Source organism: Pagrus major, chromosome 1, assembly GCF_040436345.1.
Source record: "Pagrus major chromosome 1, Pma_NU_1.0".
Classification (NCBI taxonomy): Eukaryota; Metazoa; Chordata; class Actinopteri; order Spariformes; family Sparidae; genus Pagrus; species Pagrus major.
The window spans coordinates 5,493,036-5,513,421 of NC_133215.1; the positions used below are offsets into that span (position 1 = coordinate 5,493,036).

Consider the following 20,386-nt stretch of genomic DNA (forward strand, 5'->3'; position numbering starts at 1 on the left):
GCAATAGCTCAGTCAGAATTTCCCCTTGTGGGATTAAAATAGTATAATAAATTAAAAATTAAAATTAAAAAAACAGATGACTTTCAACATTTGTAATTGTGAAACCTCTGGATGATGTAACGAGACATCACAACATTTCCAGCCTTGTTTGTTGCAACAAAACTGGATATTTTGACGAGACATTGGGTACCTACCGCCGGAGACCACTGTTCAAGACTTTGTGTCAACATTTGTATGCGTGAAACCTCTGGATACTTTTAAATGTGATGTCAGGCTATTTTCCAGCCTTGTTTATGTCAAAAAATTCAATATTTGTGACGAGATCGTTGTTTAATAAGGCTTTTCAGCATGTGTAAGCATTAAACCACTGGCTATTAACAGTCATTGAGACGTCAGGCCATTTTCCAGTCTTGTTTGTGACGGTGGTGGTTTGCAGAAATGTACATTGCCAGAGAAGTGCAGGTCAGACTGATATAGAATTAACTTAAAATGTTCAGGTACTCACAATTTAATTCAGATTCAGTAAATAGTTTCACAGCAGTTGCTCAATAAGCTGCACTGTGGTGCTTGACCTGCTCCGGGATGGCAGAATCAGGGTCCAAACGCACCCTTCCTGCAAACTCAAAATTCCATTCACTGCCTGTTTGGGCCCTGTAACCATTACATAATGCATATTCTACATATTCTACATGTCAGCCACACATTGCTGATGAAATCCCTCAATTTATGGACCAGCTCAGGACCAGTCACCCATTGTGGAATGTCTGCTGAAACAGGCCCCGTTTTGTTCTAATTATAACCTGACTTCCATTTCTTCTTTGGTTTTTAACCATTTAAAGTTTTTCTTTTGGCTTTTTTTCCCGAATCGATCCTTAAACGCAACATTTACGGTAAGAAAAGTGACGAATTAATACATCAGGGGCCGATTTTAAGACATTCCTCAATGACTCATCTTGCCCTCTTTTTTTTAACTTTCACCACACTACTCACTTAACATTTCCTACATCGTTTCTGCATTGATAAAGGTCCGTCTACGAGTTTATCTCTTGGCTGCCGTTCCACTTCCGTATCTGTCTAGCTACCAATCTACTGATTCATTTATGACACATACTTCTCAGCATCATCAATGTGACATCACTGTCCAGCATTTAAGACGCCGTCAAACCTCTGGGAATCCATATTGCCAGGGGCCAACATCCTCTGGAAAAACATCTGGGGAAAACTCAACAATAAGCCAGTGATTTACACCAATTAGATAATCCAACAGGACAAATTCTGGGTCAAACGCCCATCTGCCCTCCTACGCTCCCTGTCAGGCTCAGGTGAACGGGATAGTCTGTTGGCAAGTAACGGGTTAGTGTCTGTCTCGCCCCTACACCTCCTCACCTCATCCCTTCACCCCCCTTCATCTCCGAGGGCTATATATTGGAGGTTGTGACTCGTCTGCATCTTAAGCATCACTCGCAGACATACAAACACACACGTGTCTGGTTCACTTTGAGCGACGGTTCAGACGAAGAGCAGACTCCAGCGATGAGGTCCCTGTTGAAGCTGGTTGTGGTTCTGTTCTGCGTCCAGAGAGGAGAGAGCCACTGGCTGAGGTCACTGATTGGTAAGTAGTGGCTGAAGGGAAGGTCGTGACCTATGACCTTTGGGATGAAATCTAATTTTTGTTGTTATTTGAGAGATGTGTTAAATATTGTGTCTAGACTTGGATATATATCACTTTCAATTCTGTTTTTCTGCTTCTTAGAAGTTGAACTAGTGTGCAAAGTTTGAAATTAGTTGCATTTTGCTGTCAATTAAGAGTATTTTTATAGATTTTTTAATAACAATTTTGTACTTTAGATGTGTAGATAACCCTTTCTGCCTTTTCCAGGTGAAAAACAAGAAGCAGCATCTCCACACACGTCACCAAATGATGCCAAGAGAAACAGAGTTCCAGCTGCAGAGGACGGCCCGACAGAAGCTTCTGGATTTGGACCATCACCCGACCCAATCATCCCAATCCCAATCCGTTCACGTCGCTCTACTCTAGACTCCGGGTGCAGCCTGCGCTCCATCCTGCTGCAGGTTCGAGACCTCGGGCTGGGCTACGACTCAGACGAGACCGTCCTCTTCAAGTACTGCAGTGGGTCGTGTCCACGCGTCCGCTCCAACCACGACCTCACCCTCACCAACCTGCTGCTGAGCGGGGTGCTCCCTCAACCGGCACCTGGGGAGCTGTGGCACAACGCGCCCTGCTGCAGGCCCACCCACCACGAAGACATGGCCTTCCTCGATAACTCGCACCGCTGGCACAAGGTGGAGAAGCTGTCAGCCGCGGGCTGCAGCTGTGTGGGCTAGACAGCTGAGTGTAGCGAGGGTAGGGGTGGATGATGGTTTGCGAGGACAAGTACGTTGGCAGGTTCTCATGTAATGACTGTAAAAGAAGAGTTTCATTCCAAAATGACTTACCGGCGAGGAAGCTGAAACCTGTTCTTATAAAGTAATTTATGTCAAAATCAATGAGCACAAAATGAAGCTATTTTCCTTTTCACTGTTGGGTGAAAACCTCATGAATCCTGTTTTGTTGATTTAAATGTTTTGACTTTAGCAAGTGATCTCATGAGCTTAAACAGGATTAGAATTTTATTACTTTATGTATTTAAGAGCTTTGGGAGAAAAAAAAAAAATCAGGTTTCTATTCACAGTTCATGAACAGTTTGCATAGTTTTTCAACTGTTGTTCGCAAGTTCCAACATAAAGACATGTAAAGTTTTAACGTGTGCATGGTTTGCAGAAATGTACATTGCCAACATTTATTCTGGCGATTAGGCGGCTGCTTGCAAGACCATCTAATTTCTAGTTTTTCATCTGTTCTTAGCAATAAATAGATGTAGGAAATTAGAAATTAGATCTTCAAATGTAAGTACTTTGCTGAAAATGAAAGCATTGCATCTGTCCGATTCTGCCCTAAACTGACAAAACAGTCTAAAGGGCTCAAACTGCGCAGAGACACGATTTGAACACAAACTACTTGACTATTTTTGTAAATAAGCTGACGTGTATTTATTTGAAATCTTCAGTGCAATTTTGGGGTTAATAAGTAAAAACGGATCATATGTACGAAGCTGCGTAGATTCACTTTGTGGTTTGACAAACACAGCTGAGTTAAGTTCTTCGCATTCATTCATCTACAGACAAGCTACAGTTTCAGAAAATGTATTTATGTAAGATAAGTTATTTATTTATTTGCTGCCATTCTTTTGTCATGCTGGTTAACTTATTTTGTAATGTGCCTGTCTTTGTGTTCATTGTGTGTATATTTCTGAATAAAGACAAACTTCTACAGAACTAAACAGTGCTGTGTTGGAGAAAATACATGATGTGGTGAAACTTTTACAAGAAAACATTTATTGAAGGTTTTGTACAAAAATATATGTTTTGCACACGTACAAAAATTCAAGTCCTAAAACATTTACTTTACTGTTTTGATTCACATCCAGATCATGTACTCTGTACATCTGTACATTAAAATGAAACATCATATTTTTGACTTTCTGTTATTTGTGTCGGCTGGTATGTTCAGCATTTGCTTTCCTGTCCAGAGAACTAAATCTCTGTAAGCTAACAGTCATAACAACAGACTGATAATCAAGCTGGTAAGTCAGCTGTACATTAATGGCTGCTGTTTATCTATGTATTCCAGTGACAAACCTCCGACACAGATTGTATGCTATTGTTGTCAGAAAAATGGATCCTCTCTGCATGTAACTGAGACTTGACTACTTTCACCGTCTCTACGTGGCCATCTCTTCCTCCTCTGTCTCCTCTGGCTCGGCCCCCCACACCTGGACACGGCCCTCCATGGCTGTGACGAGGCAGGTCTCTGTGGGGTGGAAGGACAGCGACTGGACGACAGCTTTACCCACGGGCAGTTTCAAGGTTAAAGATCCCTGGAGGTCAGAAAAACAAAAAATCATCATCATCCTCTGTTCATGTGCTGGTGAGAGGAAACCCAGAGGCTACACACCACTGGTCTGTATAGTGTTGTTGGAAGTTTGCATTGAGTTTCAACAATCTCCCTCTTTTCGTCTGTGTTTCTGTCCAAGTTGCTCAAGGTGAACCCATCATGTTAAGTGCACTATGAACATGAACGTAAGCAGACACTTACTTCCACCAGGTCCCAGCAGTAGACGTGTCCGTCCTCAGAGCAGCTCAGGACGTGGGTATCTTTACTGGACAGGCAGCAGTCCAGCTTATAGCCCTTCATCTTGTGTCCTTTATACCTGAGTGAATCAAACAAACAAACATCATCACAATTTAAGTATTAATATGCAGAACTGTGTCAATTAATGCAGGGCTAAATGCATCACTGTTTTTTTGTGATGATAATAAAATTGTGAATATGATTGTGTAAGTGATGAAACTGTAGTAAAAACCAAGAAAAAAAAATGCACTAAGTTGATTAGTCCTTGAAGGTAATTTAAAAGCAGTACGCTGTAAAAACTGATTTTAGTTGAATCAGTTTTTCACTTGGATTTCTGGATTACCTATTTTTATAATCCAATTTTCAGATGTTTTACAATATTAAAAAATATTTGCCAACATTTTTACATCACAAACTCTAAAGTAGTACAGTGTGCCATGTCTTGAAAACAAAAAACTGCTTCATGGATTAGCTGACAGGTGAGTGAAGCCATGATGGGAGCGCTGTAAATGAGACTGAGCGTCACTCACTCTCCCAGCATCTCCCCTGTGCTCTTGTCCAGCAGCCTGACTGTTGAATCCAGACTGGAGCTCAGAGTGCACTGACCATCCTGACTGAAACACACACATGTAATGGGACCTGGAACACACACACAGACATATACACAAGTTACAGCGTTCTGCAATTTCACTGTTACTAACAGTACCAATGTTTCATTTCCGTGGCTGTAAATAAATGTTTGGAAAAATCTTTACTACAACAACCAGTCGTACTGCTACTTGACATTATGAAATCATTACTAACTGCTGATGAAGTCAACATGCAGCTGTCCCATTCTCAGGTCGTAGCGCCTCACTCTGCCGTCCACAGACCTAAAACACAAGATAATTGTTTTCACACAGTGTTGCAGTGAAATCTAAAAATCAAACCTCTGATCACTGCAGATCAATTAAGTTGAGATTCATGACAAAAAATGTCTAAATTGCTGACCCGGTAAGCAGCTCGTGTTGAACCACTTTCAGGCTGCTGACGCCATCAGTAGCCTCGTCTAGAATCTGGATGGGTTCAAATCTTCTGGACCTGGTGTCCCAGCACCGAACTGTCCCATCTATGGACCCTTTAGAAGGAGAAAACACACACACACCCAGGCCAAAATTAAATTAATATGCACATTTTAGTACACAATGTATACTGAATAATATTGTGCATTAAAGGCATTTTATATGAGTGACGACTCACCAGACAGGATGACAGTTGCCTCCTCATTGAACTGGACACAGTTGACTTTCTGTGAGCAGAAAATATGAGAGACGGATAAAAAAAAATGAAAGTAAGAACAAATGAAAGAATGAAGACAAAGGAAAAAAGGGAAGAGTGAAACTATACAGGTGCAGCAACAAAACTTTAAATGTGGACATAAACACAACAGAATCGTGTCACAGAGTTACAACCAGCAGAACTGACCCCGGCGTGACCTCTGAGCTTGCGTGTGACCTGGCCTGTGGCGACGTCCCAAAGGATCACTGTCTTATCAGAGCTGCAGGAGCAAAGCTGGCTGTTGTCATAGGAACTGTTGAAACAGCCAAAGAGAAACAAGCACTTCTTTATAATGCATTTTGATCCTGAATCCTATTTATTTAACCTTCCTGACACAGTGTGGAGGAGGCTTTGACAACTCTCTCACCCATCAGCATCCAGAACCTCGTATCCATGGCCGCTGTATGCCTTCAGCAGGGTCCCTCGGCTCACGCTCCACAGCTTCAGAGATTTGTCGCTGCCACAAGACAGCAGGTAGTTCCCATCGGCTGAGCGAGCAGGGAGACATGAGATAGAGGCAGGTATGAGAGAGCAATATTTCATGGATGACTCGTGACTCAGCAGGGCTCAACACTTACTTCTGAAAGCATCAACTATTGCCATTTTCAGTCACCTTATATTTTGAATAAATATTATATGAAGCAATATGTCAGCTTAGTAATGAAAAGGTGAAATTAAGTGTTATTTGAGGGTAAAAACACACATGACGTTGCTTCAAGTTAACTGGACTACTGAATGTTTTCGTGTCTTAAACATGAGCTTAAACTAGATTTCTACTTATACTAACACCTCAGCAGTCTCAACGATAGGATGATAAATATGTTGTCTCAGTCTCACCGTTGAAGCGAACAGCCCTGACAGCTGCTTGCTGACAGTCTATGGTCCTGAGCAGATGTTGAGGGAGCTGTGGAGCCTGAGGTCTGGGCTGAGGGAACGACATGACGCAACCTGTGTGGTAAAAAAACACAAACATGTGAGCCACACTCACAACTTCCTCCTCATTACAGTTCTCTGTGATCTGGTTTCAGACGCTGTTTGAATGTGGCTCAACAAAGCTTTAAAGGGGCACTGTGTAGTTTTGGGGAGGAAATTCAAACTGAGAATTTTAATATTTACAAGTGAATAAACAAGCTGTTCTCGGAGGAAAACAAGGTCCCCACAACACTGTTTAAAGCTAAAAAGGTGGCAGGGTCCCCCACATATAAACGAAGCAAAACAGTATGAAATTGTGTTGTCCTTTAAGGTCAGCTTGTTTATTCAGTAATGAAAGCAAAGATAGTTTGTTTAGGCTCTCTTCTGATTAAAATTTCTTCCCTAAAACTACAAAGTGCACCTTTAAGTAACTTGCTGCTACACAAACTCTAAGCTAGGCTACTACTGTTACATGCCACATGAGATGAATGCACTTCATTAGCTTCCTCAAAGGAAACTCCGAGGATGAAGGGGAATCTATAGCATACATTTGTTATAATAACTAGCATAAACACTGGATTATTTAGACAGAACTAGCGTGTTTTACTGAACAGCACATAGGTTTATGTAGTCATATATAGCTATAGCTAACAGTTTCTGTTAATTATTTACTACTTATTTCAGTTTTTCCGCGCTACTTACTTCGTTTTACCAGAGCTTAATTTCTGGAGAGTACCATGTTGATATTCCTGGTGCTACTAGCATAATAATAATAATAATAACAATAATATGTTTATGGTTTATCCCCAATAACCATCAACAACTTCTTCCATTCATTTTACCAAACATGTTAGCTAGTACGCGCAATGCACACTGGGATAACCAACTCCTGTCAAAATAAAAGCTCAAAACCTCTCCCCCCTGTTTCATCTTCGGCTTCGGATTACTCTATGCTTTTATTTTGAAATTCACCGGACATAGCTACCCCCTTTTACTCCATCCATGACGAGGCCGATCAGCTGTCCGTCGTTCACCGGAGTTTAAATTTCTTAGCTGTAAATTAGTAAATTGCGAAAATGATGTCCTCCAACAATATGGCAGACCCGAGGAGACAAAATAAGATTTTAAGGTGAGTGTTTCATACAGAAAAAGCACGTTTTCTTGACGGAATTAGCTGACCATATTAGCTCGGTTGTTAGCTAGCAGCTAACTAGCTAACACCAGTCATGAGTGTAGTGTAAAGAGATTAACGTCAGCGATTAACTAGTTGATTTAGCTGTGGGATTTATACACTACCAAACACACAACACATAATTATAGTTGCTTAATGTTACTATCGGCTGACAGCTGTACAGTGGTCACTGAAGAGCTCATATTAAAGCTAATGAGCTAATGTTTCCCCACCTGTGTTGGTATTTGCCCTTGTTTCTGTCATGAACAAGTCATTTCCCTGGGCCTCTCTTCGCCACTCCATGCTTGAGTCGTTGTGAGAGGCTGCAGGACACTTAAAAAGACAGTCATGGTTCATTTTCCTGGTCCTCGAGCTGCTGACAGCTTCACATGAGCAAAGGCAACTGTACTTAATCAGGTATCTTAACACTGTCTGGCCAAAACTAAGTGGACACTTCAATATTCTTTGGTCTGGAGGCTCATACTTTGGGACTAGTCTCCTTTGTTCCGGTGAAGGGAAATTTTAGACAATAGTTTGCCTCTAACAATGTGCATTAATGCCCTCATGCACAGTGTCCGTAAAGAAAGGGCCCTCCTAGTTTGGCGTGGAGGAACATCACTAATGCTGCTGAGGCTGATTAGCAGCAAATCCCTGTAGCTAGTTTCCAAAACCAGTAGATAAATGCCCATGTTTTTTTTAATGAGATGACCTATATGAGTTCAACTGTCACATGTAGGTGTAATGTGATATGTATTAAGACCAGTGGTGAAACAGTGGATCTTGCATAAAAAGTTAAATGCTGTTATGTTCTGTGTTCGTGGTGTTGCTGCAGGTACAAGCCGCCCAGCACAGAGACCAACCCCACACTGGAGGACCCCACGCCTGACTACATGAACCTGCTTGGCATGATCTTCAGCATGTGTGGACTGATGCTCAAGGTGACCTAGGACACGCACACACTGACACACACAAACACACACATTTATTCTCTGACTCCCACCGCTCCCTCGTCCTTTGCTTCTGTGTATGCGCATGTTTGTGTGTCCACAACAAAGGGGTGTTGCCCCTGAATGGTGGACCTTGGTCCAGCCCAGGCGGTCCATTTAGAAGATTAAAGGTAAACTCACCTTTTTAGATGAAAGGATGAAGGGCAGCTTTTGACTTTCAGCACTAAGGACACAATAAAGAAAACAAAGAGGGCTGTCCCCTAAGCAGGCTCATGTGGCCTCCCAGTCCAATAGAAGATAATTGGTTTAATTGATTGTCTTTGCTTCAGCAAAGAACAGTTTTCACTTGTTGTTAAATGTGTTTTTGTTTCCCCTTAAATGAATAGCATAAATCATTTCCTTATACTTTATTAATCCTTTTACAGAGACATTCAGTCTTTTCTTTTATGTACACAGGCCTGAAATACACACACACACAAACAGGACCTCTACACATGTATTAACGGAAGGGTCAAGAAGGGGGGCTGCCCCGTTGAGGCACCAGGAGCAGTTAGGGGTTCTGCACCTTGCTCAACCAGTACACACTCCGTATAGACTGGTACAAGGAGGTCTTGAACCGGCAACCCTCCAGTCGCCAAGCCAAGTCCCTGCGAATTGAGCTACTGCTGCCCCCAAATTTGAATTTTACTGAGAGTGAACAAAATAATGGCAACACCTAACAACTTTTGTGACGATCATGCACATACAGAGGAGTATGAGGGTCACCTCTTACCTTCCAAATACCTTGGGAATTGTATTTGGGGGATTCACCACTTTATGGCCAGGATTTGGGCAGTTTCCAAGTGACAACACCAAATTGAAGGTCATCATGTGCTTATTAATCAGTGTCATTGCCACCTATCTCCTCAGTGTTTATCTGTCTCCCTAGTACTTCTGTCTGTCCGTCTGTCTCCAAACAAATGTCTGTTACCTCTCAGAACATCTGATGTCTCATTATATAAATAAAGGTTTAGTGTAGCTAACCTTTATAATATGTCTGTTGTTGTGTGTTTCAGCTGAAGTGGTGTGCCTGGATCGCAGTCTACTGCTCTTTCATCAGCTTTGCAAACTCCAGAAGCTCAGAGGACACTAAACAGATGATGAGTAGTTTCATGTGAGTATAGACCACCATCCCCAAAGAGCAATGTATTCAAAATAACAGGACTATGTTATATGAGGAAAATGAACCTCCCCTTGGATCTCCTTGGCTGGCGACTCCACGTCCTTGTGGAAAGTCTTGCAGTTAGTATCCTGATATTGAGCTCTTCCATTTTGTCTAGCCCAAGGCTCCCACTGCATTTAGCAGAGAAGTGTGCTCACTCACAAAACGTACATTTGTACAAACTGTGAGAATCTTTACTGTCTCAGTAATAATGGATAAGGCCCTCTTCTCTGCTGCAGCTCACAGTCATGAAAAGGGCTAATGAAGGTACTATGTGCTTACATCAAAGTCTTGAATTATGCTGCTTTAAAGCTGTAGGTTAGACCCGCTTCTGTCTGCCACTGAGACTTGAGATGAGCCAAGTCTAATGTCCAAAAGCTTTTAACTGTCTGACCTCCAGGGGTGGTACATTTCCATTTGCTTATAAAAGAGTACTACAGTAGGGCACCTGTCCAGGCCTCGCAGACACATTTGCAATAAGGAAAAACCTTCTGGTCCATCGTCTAGATGAGGTTGTGTTAAAGACAAGCTTGATGCGCTCATAGATTAGTAACGCAAAATGTTTGGCTCAGCAAATAATGTCAGACGCTGAACTTAATGCACCGGCCCCGTGTGCGTGCAGAAGCTGGTTCAAGGCCAGTTTTAGGACATTTGTCAATAACCGAGATATGATGTAAGTATCGCTGTGTTATTAAACAAAGGTGAGTGCCTGCGCAGGATGAACGAGCTGTGGAGGGCACGTATGTCATTGGTATTATCAAGTGACGCTGCCTTCATTAATCCCACAGTGGCTTCACAAACATGGCTCAGGGATACATTCTCTATACCTGCATCAGTACTAATCAGACCTGTGCCGTTTTATAGTATGCAAACTTGTCAGCAAAATATCTTGTTAAATAATTGAAAGACAGCTGGAGCGTGTTTTTGCTTTACAGGCAATAAGTAAAAAATTACTTCTTTTTTTTTTTTTTTAATTTACACAAACAAATGTGCTTAAGGACCGCAAATGCAAACAAGAAAGAAAAGGTAGCAGAATCATTCATCCAGACCTCAGTGAAGGCTTTGTAGAGGTGTCAGCCGTTTATTGTGAAAGGTTTTTCTTGATTCTCCAGACTGTCTCTGAGTCATTCTTGATTCATATATTCTTTACTCTTTGAAATTATATTTAAACGTCCTACAGGGAACTTTTAACTGGTTATGAAACCGTCTACATGAGCAATGAGACCATCTGTGAGTAGATCAGCTATTTCTATATAATTATTATAGTTCTCTTTAATGCTGGTCAGCGGTTCAGATTCAGACTTATCTCGGTTGGATAAGTTGGAAAATATTATAACATTTTTATGACAGAGTGGTTAGGCTGAATTGAGGAGTCTCACAGCCTGAGGAAAGAAGCTGCTCTGTAGTCTGGTCGTACGATACAGAACTACGCCATCTTTTGTCCACAGTGGCTGCGAGAATCAACCAAAGTTACTTTAACTGGGAAAAAAGTTGTTTCCACGTCAAGTGAGCAACATGATGATGACGATGTTTTCTCTTTGCCGTCTGCAGGCTCTCCATCTCAGCCGTCGTGATGTCCTACCTCCAGAACCCACAGCCAATGTCGCCGCCATGGTAACCAACGGCCAATCACAGAAGAGCGTGGAAGTAAATTGCAGTTGCTGGAGTTGTTGACCAAACAGCTGATTGGACCTCCTGGCTGTTTGTGGGAATAACAAACAGACAGGAAGAAAGATAATGTGATAGGAAGAGAAGAAGAGAGAAAACAGATGACCAGGAAGGAGTGGACAGTGACGAGGAAGCTCTGTCAAGATGAGGAGATCACATGGTGTTTTGACGGCGTTCTCACATCGTTCTCTTTTTAACCTTTTCTAAGTTTGTTTGTTGATGAAAACTGAAATTTTACTGTTTGACTGATCTGATCTGTTGCAGGATTTCGTAAATAAAGTTGTACGGTTTTAAAAAGGAACTGCTTGCTTTTATTTAAAGACGATGTTAATGCCACGCTCATGTCACATTATTTATCTGTGAGTCTAACTTGAATACTGTTCATGTCAACAACCTTGTGCTAATTACATGTGTGAGTGATTTTTTTTTTTTTTTTTTTTTTTTTTTTTTCTGAAAACTCCAATACAACTTTGTGCTTAATGAACCTGAACCTGAAGAGTCATTTGGTTTTAATTTAAGCTTCTTTATTTCACCAGGATAATTCACTCAGTGTCAGTCTTGCTTTCCAGGGAGTCCTCAGTACTTATATTAAAACAATAAGCCAGGTGAACCCCTTTGGACAGTTGATAAAGCCTGTTAATTAACTTCCATTCAATTATTAAAACCTTCTCAATCAACTGCTTGTCGTGCATCGACCTGGCCTCCAAATTTCCCAGATCCCTATCTGATCGAGCAACAGCGGGGTGACCCAGAACAGGCTCTTGGCACCCCTTGATGCGTGGACAGTGGACACAGTGGGGGTGTCCAGGGGGTTGCGAGTTGGAGCTCCCATAGATCAGACTTTTGGCACGTCCAACAGAAGAACAAAGAAGATAAAGAAAATAGCAATAGCACACACACTCTGGTGAGAAGTTTCTCTCACCTCATCTGTTCAGGAGCTGTTACATCTGCTAATCAACCACACACATACTTCAGTCTATCCACCTCCAGCGTCTCATCCAGTAAAGGCACTCTACTCTTTCTTCCTCTCCAACACATGCAGAAACAGACAGCATTAACAACTTGTGTATGTGTGCTGATGACGGACAGGGGAGTCAGCTAGATTTGAGACTGATTTAGTGGCCATATAACTCGTGTCTCTCCACCGGTCCTGGCTCTGCTGCAGCCACACAGCAGAGTGGCTGCAGCTCAGACTGCTTGGCTCGCAGCCATCGTTTCAGCAAACTCCACTGGATTTCCTCCTGATTTTTGACTCACACTCCTTTTCTGGAGCACTAACAAATCCCACCTTTATGCCATTATTGTGGGTTTTTTTTAATATTCTGTCTGCCCCCAGTCATAACGGTGCATTTGTTGTTTGATTGCTATCAGAGGAGAGGATATTGAATTTGTCCAAGTCAGCAGTTATCGTTCACATTGATCGGTGGGCTGCGTAATTTGGATATTAAAAACTGTCACAGTTTGCTGAATGCAGATCTGAAGTTCAGCGGGTGACGGGCTGGAGGCGATTTTTTAATTAAATCTAATCTCCATATTCTGCTCTGCTGGAAGTGACCAATGAGAGCAGAGAAGGAGAGAGAGACTCCCTCCTTCTCACTCTGTGACACTAGAGGGCACAACAGCATCACAAATGAGTGAGTCTCTAATGAATCATGAGGAAATAACATGAGTTCAGCCTCTCTGGCTTCCACTAATTAGTTGATTTATTGATGATGTCATTAAAACTCTGCAAGAATAATGTCCTCTCGCATAAATGTTTCAATGGTCCTGATAATTATTTTATTCATGTCTTTGTCATGTTTCCTGGCAGGTAGTCTCGAGTTTAAACCCCTAAAAGCAGACGCCCTTTATCATTCTGGAGTTTGTTTTTGTCCCTTCAGGAGAAGACATTCATCTGCTGATCAAATGACTTCTGCAGATTTGAAACTTACAGAATACCATCATGTTGTTCATGTCTCTTTCTTTCTTTCTTTCTTTCTTTCTTTCTGTCGGTTGAGGGATTTCATATTAGTGAGTAGGTGTATTATGCTGTATTAATCACAGGGAGGATATCAACTTAATAGATTGTAACTCAAGATAGTTCTTTATTGAATTAAGTTTTAGTGTTTAGATTAGGCTCATTTCCTGCCTTACAAGCTGGCTTTGGCTGTAGAAGACATCACTCTACCTTGCACATTGTCTCTTTGCTCTCTTGCTGCTGTCTCCTGGTCATTTCTCCAGTTAAAATAACCCTGACCTGCCTTTATAAACTTCATTACAACCTACACTAGAGCTTGGAACATAGTCTCGTTCACCCAAAAATGAAAATTCAGTATTTTATCTACTCATCCTCACGCCGATCAAACATTTCGTCGTCCACAGAACATTTCTGGAGCTTCACAGCAAAAACAGCGTTGCAGCATTCATCTAAAGAGCTGACGAAACTGGAGACTGGTTTTAAAATGTAAAGAAACAACAACGTAAATGGCTTCGTACAGCTCGTCCGGCATGATCCGGATGTCTCTGGAAGCCCAGAGATCCCAAACTGATTTGAAAAAAGAGTTATCTAACCCCCTTTTTTAAGGTGAAATCTTCACTGTAGCTGCTAAACTAAAAGCGTTAGTGCACACCCCGTCTGAAGATGCACCAGCTTGCCCACGCGTCGAGGGCGTAACGATGACTTTTCAAATCTCCGGGGCTGAACGAGCTGTATGGTCCCCATTTACTTCAGTTATGCAACGCTGCTTTTTGTTTGTGAGGCTCCAGACACATTTTGCAGATAACAAAACTTCCCCCAGCTTTTCATCAGGATGAGGGTCAGTAGATAATGACCAAATTTCCACACGGGTGAACTTTTCCCTGAGCTTTTACACAAGTCAAATCATGTCACTGACCTCTGTGACTTAACAGGGGTCAAGGGTCAAAATCTTCAAGGTAAAAAGCATCATAAACAACAACTAATTCAAGCAACTACATGTATTCAGCCTGTTCTCTTCTACTTTACAAGTAGCTTCAGAGCTAACGCAGTAGTTTAACCTTCAGGCGGTGTCCTCCCCTGTCTATCATCATTATACCACCATCGAAGATCTGGAGTGTTTACTGTACGAGATCTGATCTGCATTATGGCACTGCAGCCTGTGTCATTTATGAGTGTGTGTACTTTTGCCTGTGTGTCCTGTGTGTGTGTGTCCTGTGTGTGTGTGTGTTTGTGCATGTTTTCCGATCCCCAGTGAGTCTCTGCGGTATAACAGCCAGGTTGTTTCTCTGTCCTTAAATGAGGTTAAACTGTGTTGCACCTCTGCAATGTTTGAATCCCCAGTGTGCATGTGTGTGTGTGTGTGCAATGCATGTGTGTGTGTGTGTGTGTGTGTGTGTGTTTGTGAGAAAGAAGGTGTATGTATGGCTACAGGCTTTAATTTTCAGGAGCAAGGTGTTATTATTGGATGTGAACACCGGCACTGTTGGTGGGAAGATGCTGAGTCGGACATCCTCCGTCGTGAGGCTTTTTCGCCACACACACACACACACACACACACACACACACACACACACACACACTCACACACACTAGAGACTCTTGATACACAACACGATACACAAAGACTTAAGAGCCATACAGAAATGCTAACACACGCACACAATGTTAGTGTGCATCAGCAGTGTCAGTGGTATTAAGAGGTTCCAGGCGGCATCACAGCTTGACGTGGATGTTTTTTTAAAACAGGAACAAAGTGAGATCTCTGTGACATTGGTCCTGCAGCTTCAACCTAGCGGCTTAAAATTATCTCAATATTTCTCTATCGACCTCTTAATCTCCTTTCTGTCTCTCTTAAAGACACACAGCTGAGAAAGGAGGAGGAGAAACAGAGAGCTGAAGAACTGAGAGGGGGAAGCCTGAACAAGCAGTCAATCTCTGTCTATACTGTGAGGGTTAAAGGAAAAGTTCACCCAAAAGTCATTATCTGCTCACCTCCATGTCACTGGAAAGTCAGGTGAAGTTTTGTTTCTTCTTCTTCTGGAGCTTCACAGCAAAACAACTGAAGTAGAGACTTGTTTTAAACAAACAATTGGAAGAAATCACAACATAAAATGACCCCAGCTACGTCAGTTGTTTAGGAGACTGACCTTAAAGGACAACACAATTTCATACTGTTTTACTTTGTATATATGTGGCGGACCCTGCCACCTTTCTAGCCTCAAACAGTGTTCTGGGGACCTTATTTTCCTCCGAGAACAGCTTGTTTATTCACTTATGGAGCTTGTATTATTGCCTCATTAATTAGAGTTTTAATTTCTTCTCCAAAACTTCGTAGTGCCCCTTTAAAGGACAAAACCATTTCATACTGCTTTTTTAAATTTAGTTTATACACACATATATATATATATATATGGCGGACCCCGCCTCCTTTCTAGCTTCAAACAGTGTGCTGGGGACCTCATATATTATTTTTCTCTGAGAACACTTTGTATTATAACCTCATTAATATTGTAAATATTAAAATTCTGACTTTGAATTTCTTCTCCAAAAACTATGTACTGCCCCTTTAAGTGGAACTTATATAAAATCATAGGATATGTATTAATATATTAAGTCACCATGAGGGATGCATTATTATATTATTTTTACCTTCTATTATGAATTACCTATAACACTGTACATGAGCTCATATCGAGTCATCAGCAAAAGTACAAATAGTGCAGATACTGACAAAAACCTACAACCTCTGACTGAAGCTCATCTGACAAACATGTGTGAGGGTGACACTGGAGAGAGGGAGGGAGTGAAGGGGGGAGAGAGGGAGACCTGAAGACAGGGGAGGAGAGGTGGAGGGAGAGAGACGGAGAGACAGATGTGGAGGGAGAGAGACAGATGTGGAGAGGTGGAGGGAGAGAGAGAGAGAGAGACAGATGAGGAGGGTGGATGTTGGAGGGGGAGGACAGAGAGAGAGAGAGAGAGAGAGAGAGAGAGAGAGAGAGAGAGAGAGAGAGAGAGTCCAGTGTGGTGGATGAGCAGCAGCAGCAGCAGCAGCAGCACAGACACGTCCTCTACAGATCTACAGAGCAGCGGAACCGGATCCACACATGCACTGACTGGATCCACAGCTCAGTGTCACCGAACAGAACACCGGATCCTCAGCTGACATCATCGTGACATTCACTGACCGGCGGACATCACTTGGGTTCGGGATGTTCTGGATGTGAAACATGGAGTTTTCCTCCCCTCCGCTGCTGGATACGTTACCGCTCCGTCTCCGCTCCTCCAGTCCTCCCAGCGCCGCCGACTGGTTCCCAGCCGCCACCGCCCGACAGGTGAGCAGGTCGGGGACACCGGAGAGCGAGAGCCGGTGGGCGGGTCTGGAGTCCCCGGAGCCCGCAGGCTTGGTACCAGCCGGACAGCAGAGCACCTGACAGACAGGTGAGCTGAGCTGCACGGAGCAGATGGGCTGGAGGGGAAATTCACTCAAACTTTATGTTCTTTATTCACTAATAGGCCAACCAAATGTTAATTTAATGTATCATATGCCATAAAAAAAATGAAATGGACACATTTTTGGGGGCTTTAGCTGCAGTAGATCACCTGAGTCTGTGGATAAGCCATTCTCTCGATTCATTGATTAGTTGTTTGGCAGGTAAAATGTCAGAAAATGGTGAAAATGTTGATTAGCTTTTCCCAAAAAGCCCAACAGGACGTCCTCTAATGTCTTGTTCTGTCCACAACCCAAATATATTCAGTCTACTGTCATAGAAGAGGAGAGAAACCAGAAAATATCCACATACAGGAAGCTGAGTCAGAGAATTTAGACTTTTTTGTTCATAAAAAAAAAGACTCAAGCTGAATAATTAACAAAATAGTTGTAAATGACAACAAATCAAAATATTAGTAGGGCCCTTGTGAGTATAGAGTAGTAGCCTATTAAGTCTCTATGCTCCTTAAAGTTGCTCCAAACAATATGACCTTCATACTTCTACGTGTCCTTCACGTTAGCATGGATGTTAAGCACTAGATCCACTAGAGGGCGCCACTCAGAGTCAAGTTGTCTTGCACTTTTCCATCGTCACCATCCAATCTTTGTCTCTGTGCCGATCAAAGTAACCTTTTCTCACCAACTCGCAAAATCCTCTCCTCAAAAAGTTCAACCATTTTTAGCTTCTTCCTCTTCGTCCTGCGGTCGTGTCGCTTCAACTATTAGCTACACTGGCCCCCAACGACTACCGGAGGGGCTCTGTTGGTCCGTCCCCGTAAGCATTCAGAAAATGTGCAGAAATACGGTCAGACAGAGGCTCCATCTGTATTTAACGTTAAGCATAAATGAGCCTAAAATTTTCTAGTATTAGCCCGTTAAGATCTGGTCTGTATTTTTTATTTTTTTTGTCTGAATGCACAATTAAACTTCTGATTTTACCTCTGTGATGATACTTAAAGGGGAACCAGACAACTTTTCAGCAGCCTGGCTACTGTCGAAAGCAAAAAAACAAGAATCCCGATCTGACCTCTAAATCCCGACCTCAGTGCTACTAAATTGTTGTATAAATAAGTAGGCAGGTTTTGTAACTTGCTGATCAAGTAGAAATAATCCCGATTGCAAACCGTATTGAATCCCGGTGGTGAGACGAAACACAAATCAGCGGGGGAACAGACTTTGACACAACACCGGAGCTCTCCATCGAGTGAATGCTCCTCCGTTCCCTCGTTTCACTTCAATTTCTATCGCTCTCCTTCTTCACCTTCTTCGCCTCCTCCATCAGCAGGGTTTCTCTTTCTCTTGCAGTGTAGAGTGACCGGGGAAGACAACGTCTCTCTCCGTTTTGACTGCATGCTTTCCTTTGTGCTGTAATGCGACCTTCATTTTTGTGGGAAGAATCCAGCCTGGTGGGCCGGGCCAACGAGCACAGGGAAAGTGAGGCTTACAGGGAACCAAAACATGAATGGTGTCATTTTTAAAGTCATTGCTTGAAAAAGTTGTCTAATTCCAGTATAAATGTTTTTGGCCAATTTGACAAAAGACCAGACAAAACCAGCGTGATTTCATTTGTTGTTTAGTCATCCTGAATGAATAATAGATGGATGATTGTTAATGTAATGTCGTTATTGGATAAATAAACTGAACCAACAGGCAAGTCATCCAACTGGGCAGTGGCCCTGCATTTGAAATGCTTTATTTGTCATGATTTTTTGTCCAACTTTGCTTCAGTTCTCCAAAAATGATCCATCAATCATCACAAATGACACATTTGGCCAATCGACAGCATCTCAAAGTTGGATTGGTTATGGCAGATCTGCAATTGGCTAAAAGTTAGTGAGTAGTCGGTGATGACTACACAACTAAGTCCTTTTTAGGCAAAGTCTTACCACTTGGTAACCATCTTGGCGATGCCCCCGGGTAGTCATTTTGGCACCAAGCTGCCATCTAAATGAAAGGGAAGAGAGCCATGACTTCACTTTCAACGATCTACAGGACTTAAAACCTGCGTTTATAGAATAACTTGTCAAATCTGATGAGAAACCCGTTGAAAGATTTGTCGACTTTTCCCCAAAACAAGATTTAAAACACTTCTACACTTCTTCTACGAATCTGCTACACAAGAACAGCTGCTAATATTAAGCAGTAAGAAGGTTCAGAAATCAATAAAGAATTGATCCTTGAATGTGTTTGATGGATTTTTAAGTTTAAACATTTGACATTTAATCATAGCGCCTTCTCACAGACTATCGGTGTGTTTTTCTAAAGGGCCAAACATCGCTACGGATTCAAAATGTCTTAACATGGGACAGCTGGTGTTTGAGATACTGCAGTCTGAGTCAGACGAGCTCTTGACCACGACTTTTTAAATCTCTCCAATAAGCCAACTATTGTAAACTGTAAGGACGAGATTCGATTTGTGGCCAGTTTCGTCTGAATTTGCAGCGTAGGAGTAAAACCTAATTAGCCTTTCAAATGTGCCTAATGAAAATTAATTTGGGTAATTCCCGAGTCATTAAAAGGTTTAGGTCTGATAGTTTAACTCCTCTCCGGTCCCCATCAGGCCTCCCCCCCATCAGATTGGCTGATTACTGAGATTTTACATCATACGACTTGACGTTTGAGTGACGGACGAGGCTCAAACACAGAACAGCGAGCCTCTCAGGCCCCCGAGCTTCTTCATCTCAATGTAATAATAACTGTGTTTGCCTTTGCTCAGTCACTGTTGATAAAGGACCTACAGAGGATGGACGGCGGTTTGTTTACCGTAGCCTGCTGAGACTGAGACCTTAGCACTCTTTATTAGTTCCCAGTTCAGTGGATCAGGGAAAATGAAGCTTTTTTTTCCACCTCTGAAAGTCTTTGTAAGTTGCCTTTAAGCAGTAAAACAGCTGAATGTTTAAATATGAAACGCAAACATAAGAGAAGCAGGTGCAAGAAGCTTTTTATGACCCGTATTCACGTTTATTGTTTGTTGGCGACCTTTAGTAGCTGTTATTAATTATGATGGGAGCAAAGAAGGAAGTCAGGTGACAAAGTATGAGGAGCAAACAAGTCCACACATGGAGGAGGATGGAGTGGATCTGATCTCACCAAACTGCGACCATTTCACAACGTTAACTATACTACAAAGGTCGATACATGCAGGTCCGGTATGCCATAAATACATGCCGTTTTTAGAAAAGTAAGCTTTTCTTACTGACTCTGGACACAATACAGTGAAGTTGCAGTTAGTAAACCGAAAACAACTCAAAAAAGATCTTGAAAAGTGCAGCTTTAACCTAAAAACCTATTATAACAAAGCAACCAAAGTGAATAGAAGAACAACAGCAGGCTCACACTGCGTCCTTACAAGAAGAACAAACACAAGAACTTTAGATTGTTTTTGCTCATTGATGAAGCTGAGAAGCGGCACATCTTATACAGTATGATCCTCATCCTTTATCGTCAGAAAGGATGATGTTTGGGAGGAGATCGGGCAGCTGTCGGGAGTAAAAATTAAGTAAACCGTCCACCAACTAGAGACGAGGCTGGCAA

The 20,386-nt window shown here is 42.2% G+C and overlaps 2 protein-coding genes across 2 annotated transcripts; one reads left to right on the forward strand and one right to left on the reverse strand.

Annotated features, from left to right (window-relative positions):
* Window positions 1-3,373: 3,373 nt before the first annotated feature.
* Window positions 3,374-7,270, reverse strand: wdr83 (WD repeat domain containing 83). The gene is made up of 10 exons (XM_073470946.1): window positions 7,124-7,270; window positions 6,347-6,457; window positions 5,877-5,997; window positions 5,657-5,762; window positions 5,432-5,480; window positions 5,183-5,309; window positions 4,997-5,064; window positions 4,723-4,831; window positions 4,157-4,271; window positions 3,374-3,938 (listed from the first exon to the last, which is right to left on the reverse strand). The coding sequence occupies exons 2-10, from the start codon at window positions 6,447-6,449 to the stop codon at window positions 3,783-3,785; spliced, it is 954 nt and encodes a 317-aa protein (XP_073327047.1). The 5' UTR covers window positions 6,450-6,457; window positions 7,124-7,270; the 3' UTR covers window positions 3,374-3,782.
* Window positions 7,271-7,421: 151 nt separating this feature from the next.
* On the forward strand, window positions 7,422-11,709 carry wdr83os (WD repeat domain 83 opposite strand). The gene is made up of 4 exons (XM_073478825.1): window positions 7,422-7,550; window positions 8,425-8,530; window positions 9,595-9,692; window positions 11,292-11,709. Exons 1-4 carry the CDS (start codon window positions 7,498-7,500, stop codon window positions 11,356-11,358), a joined length of 324 nt encoding a protein of 107 aa, XP_073334926.1. The 5' UTR covers window positions 7,422-7,497; the 3' UTR covers window positions 11,359-11,709.
* Window positions 11,710-20,386: the final 8,677 nt, after the last annotated feature.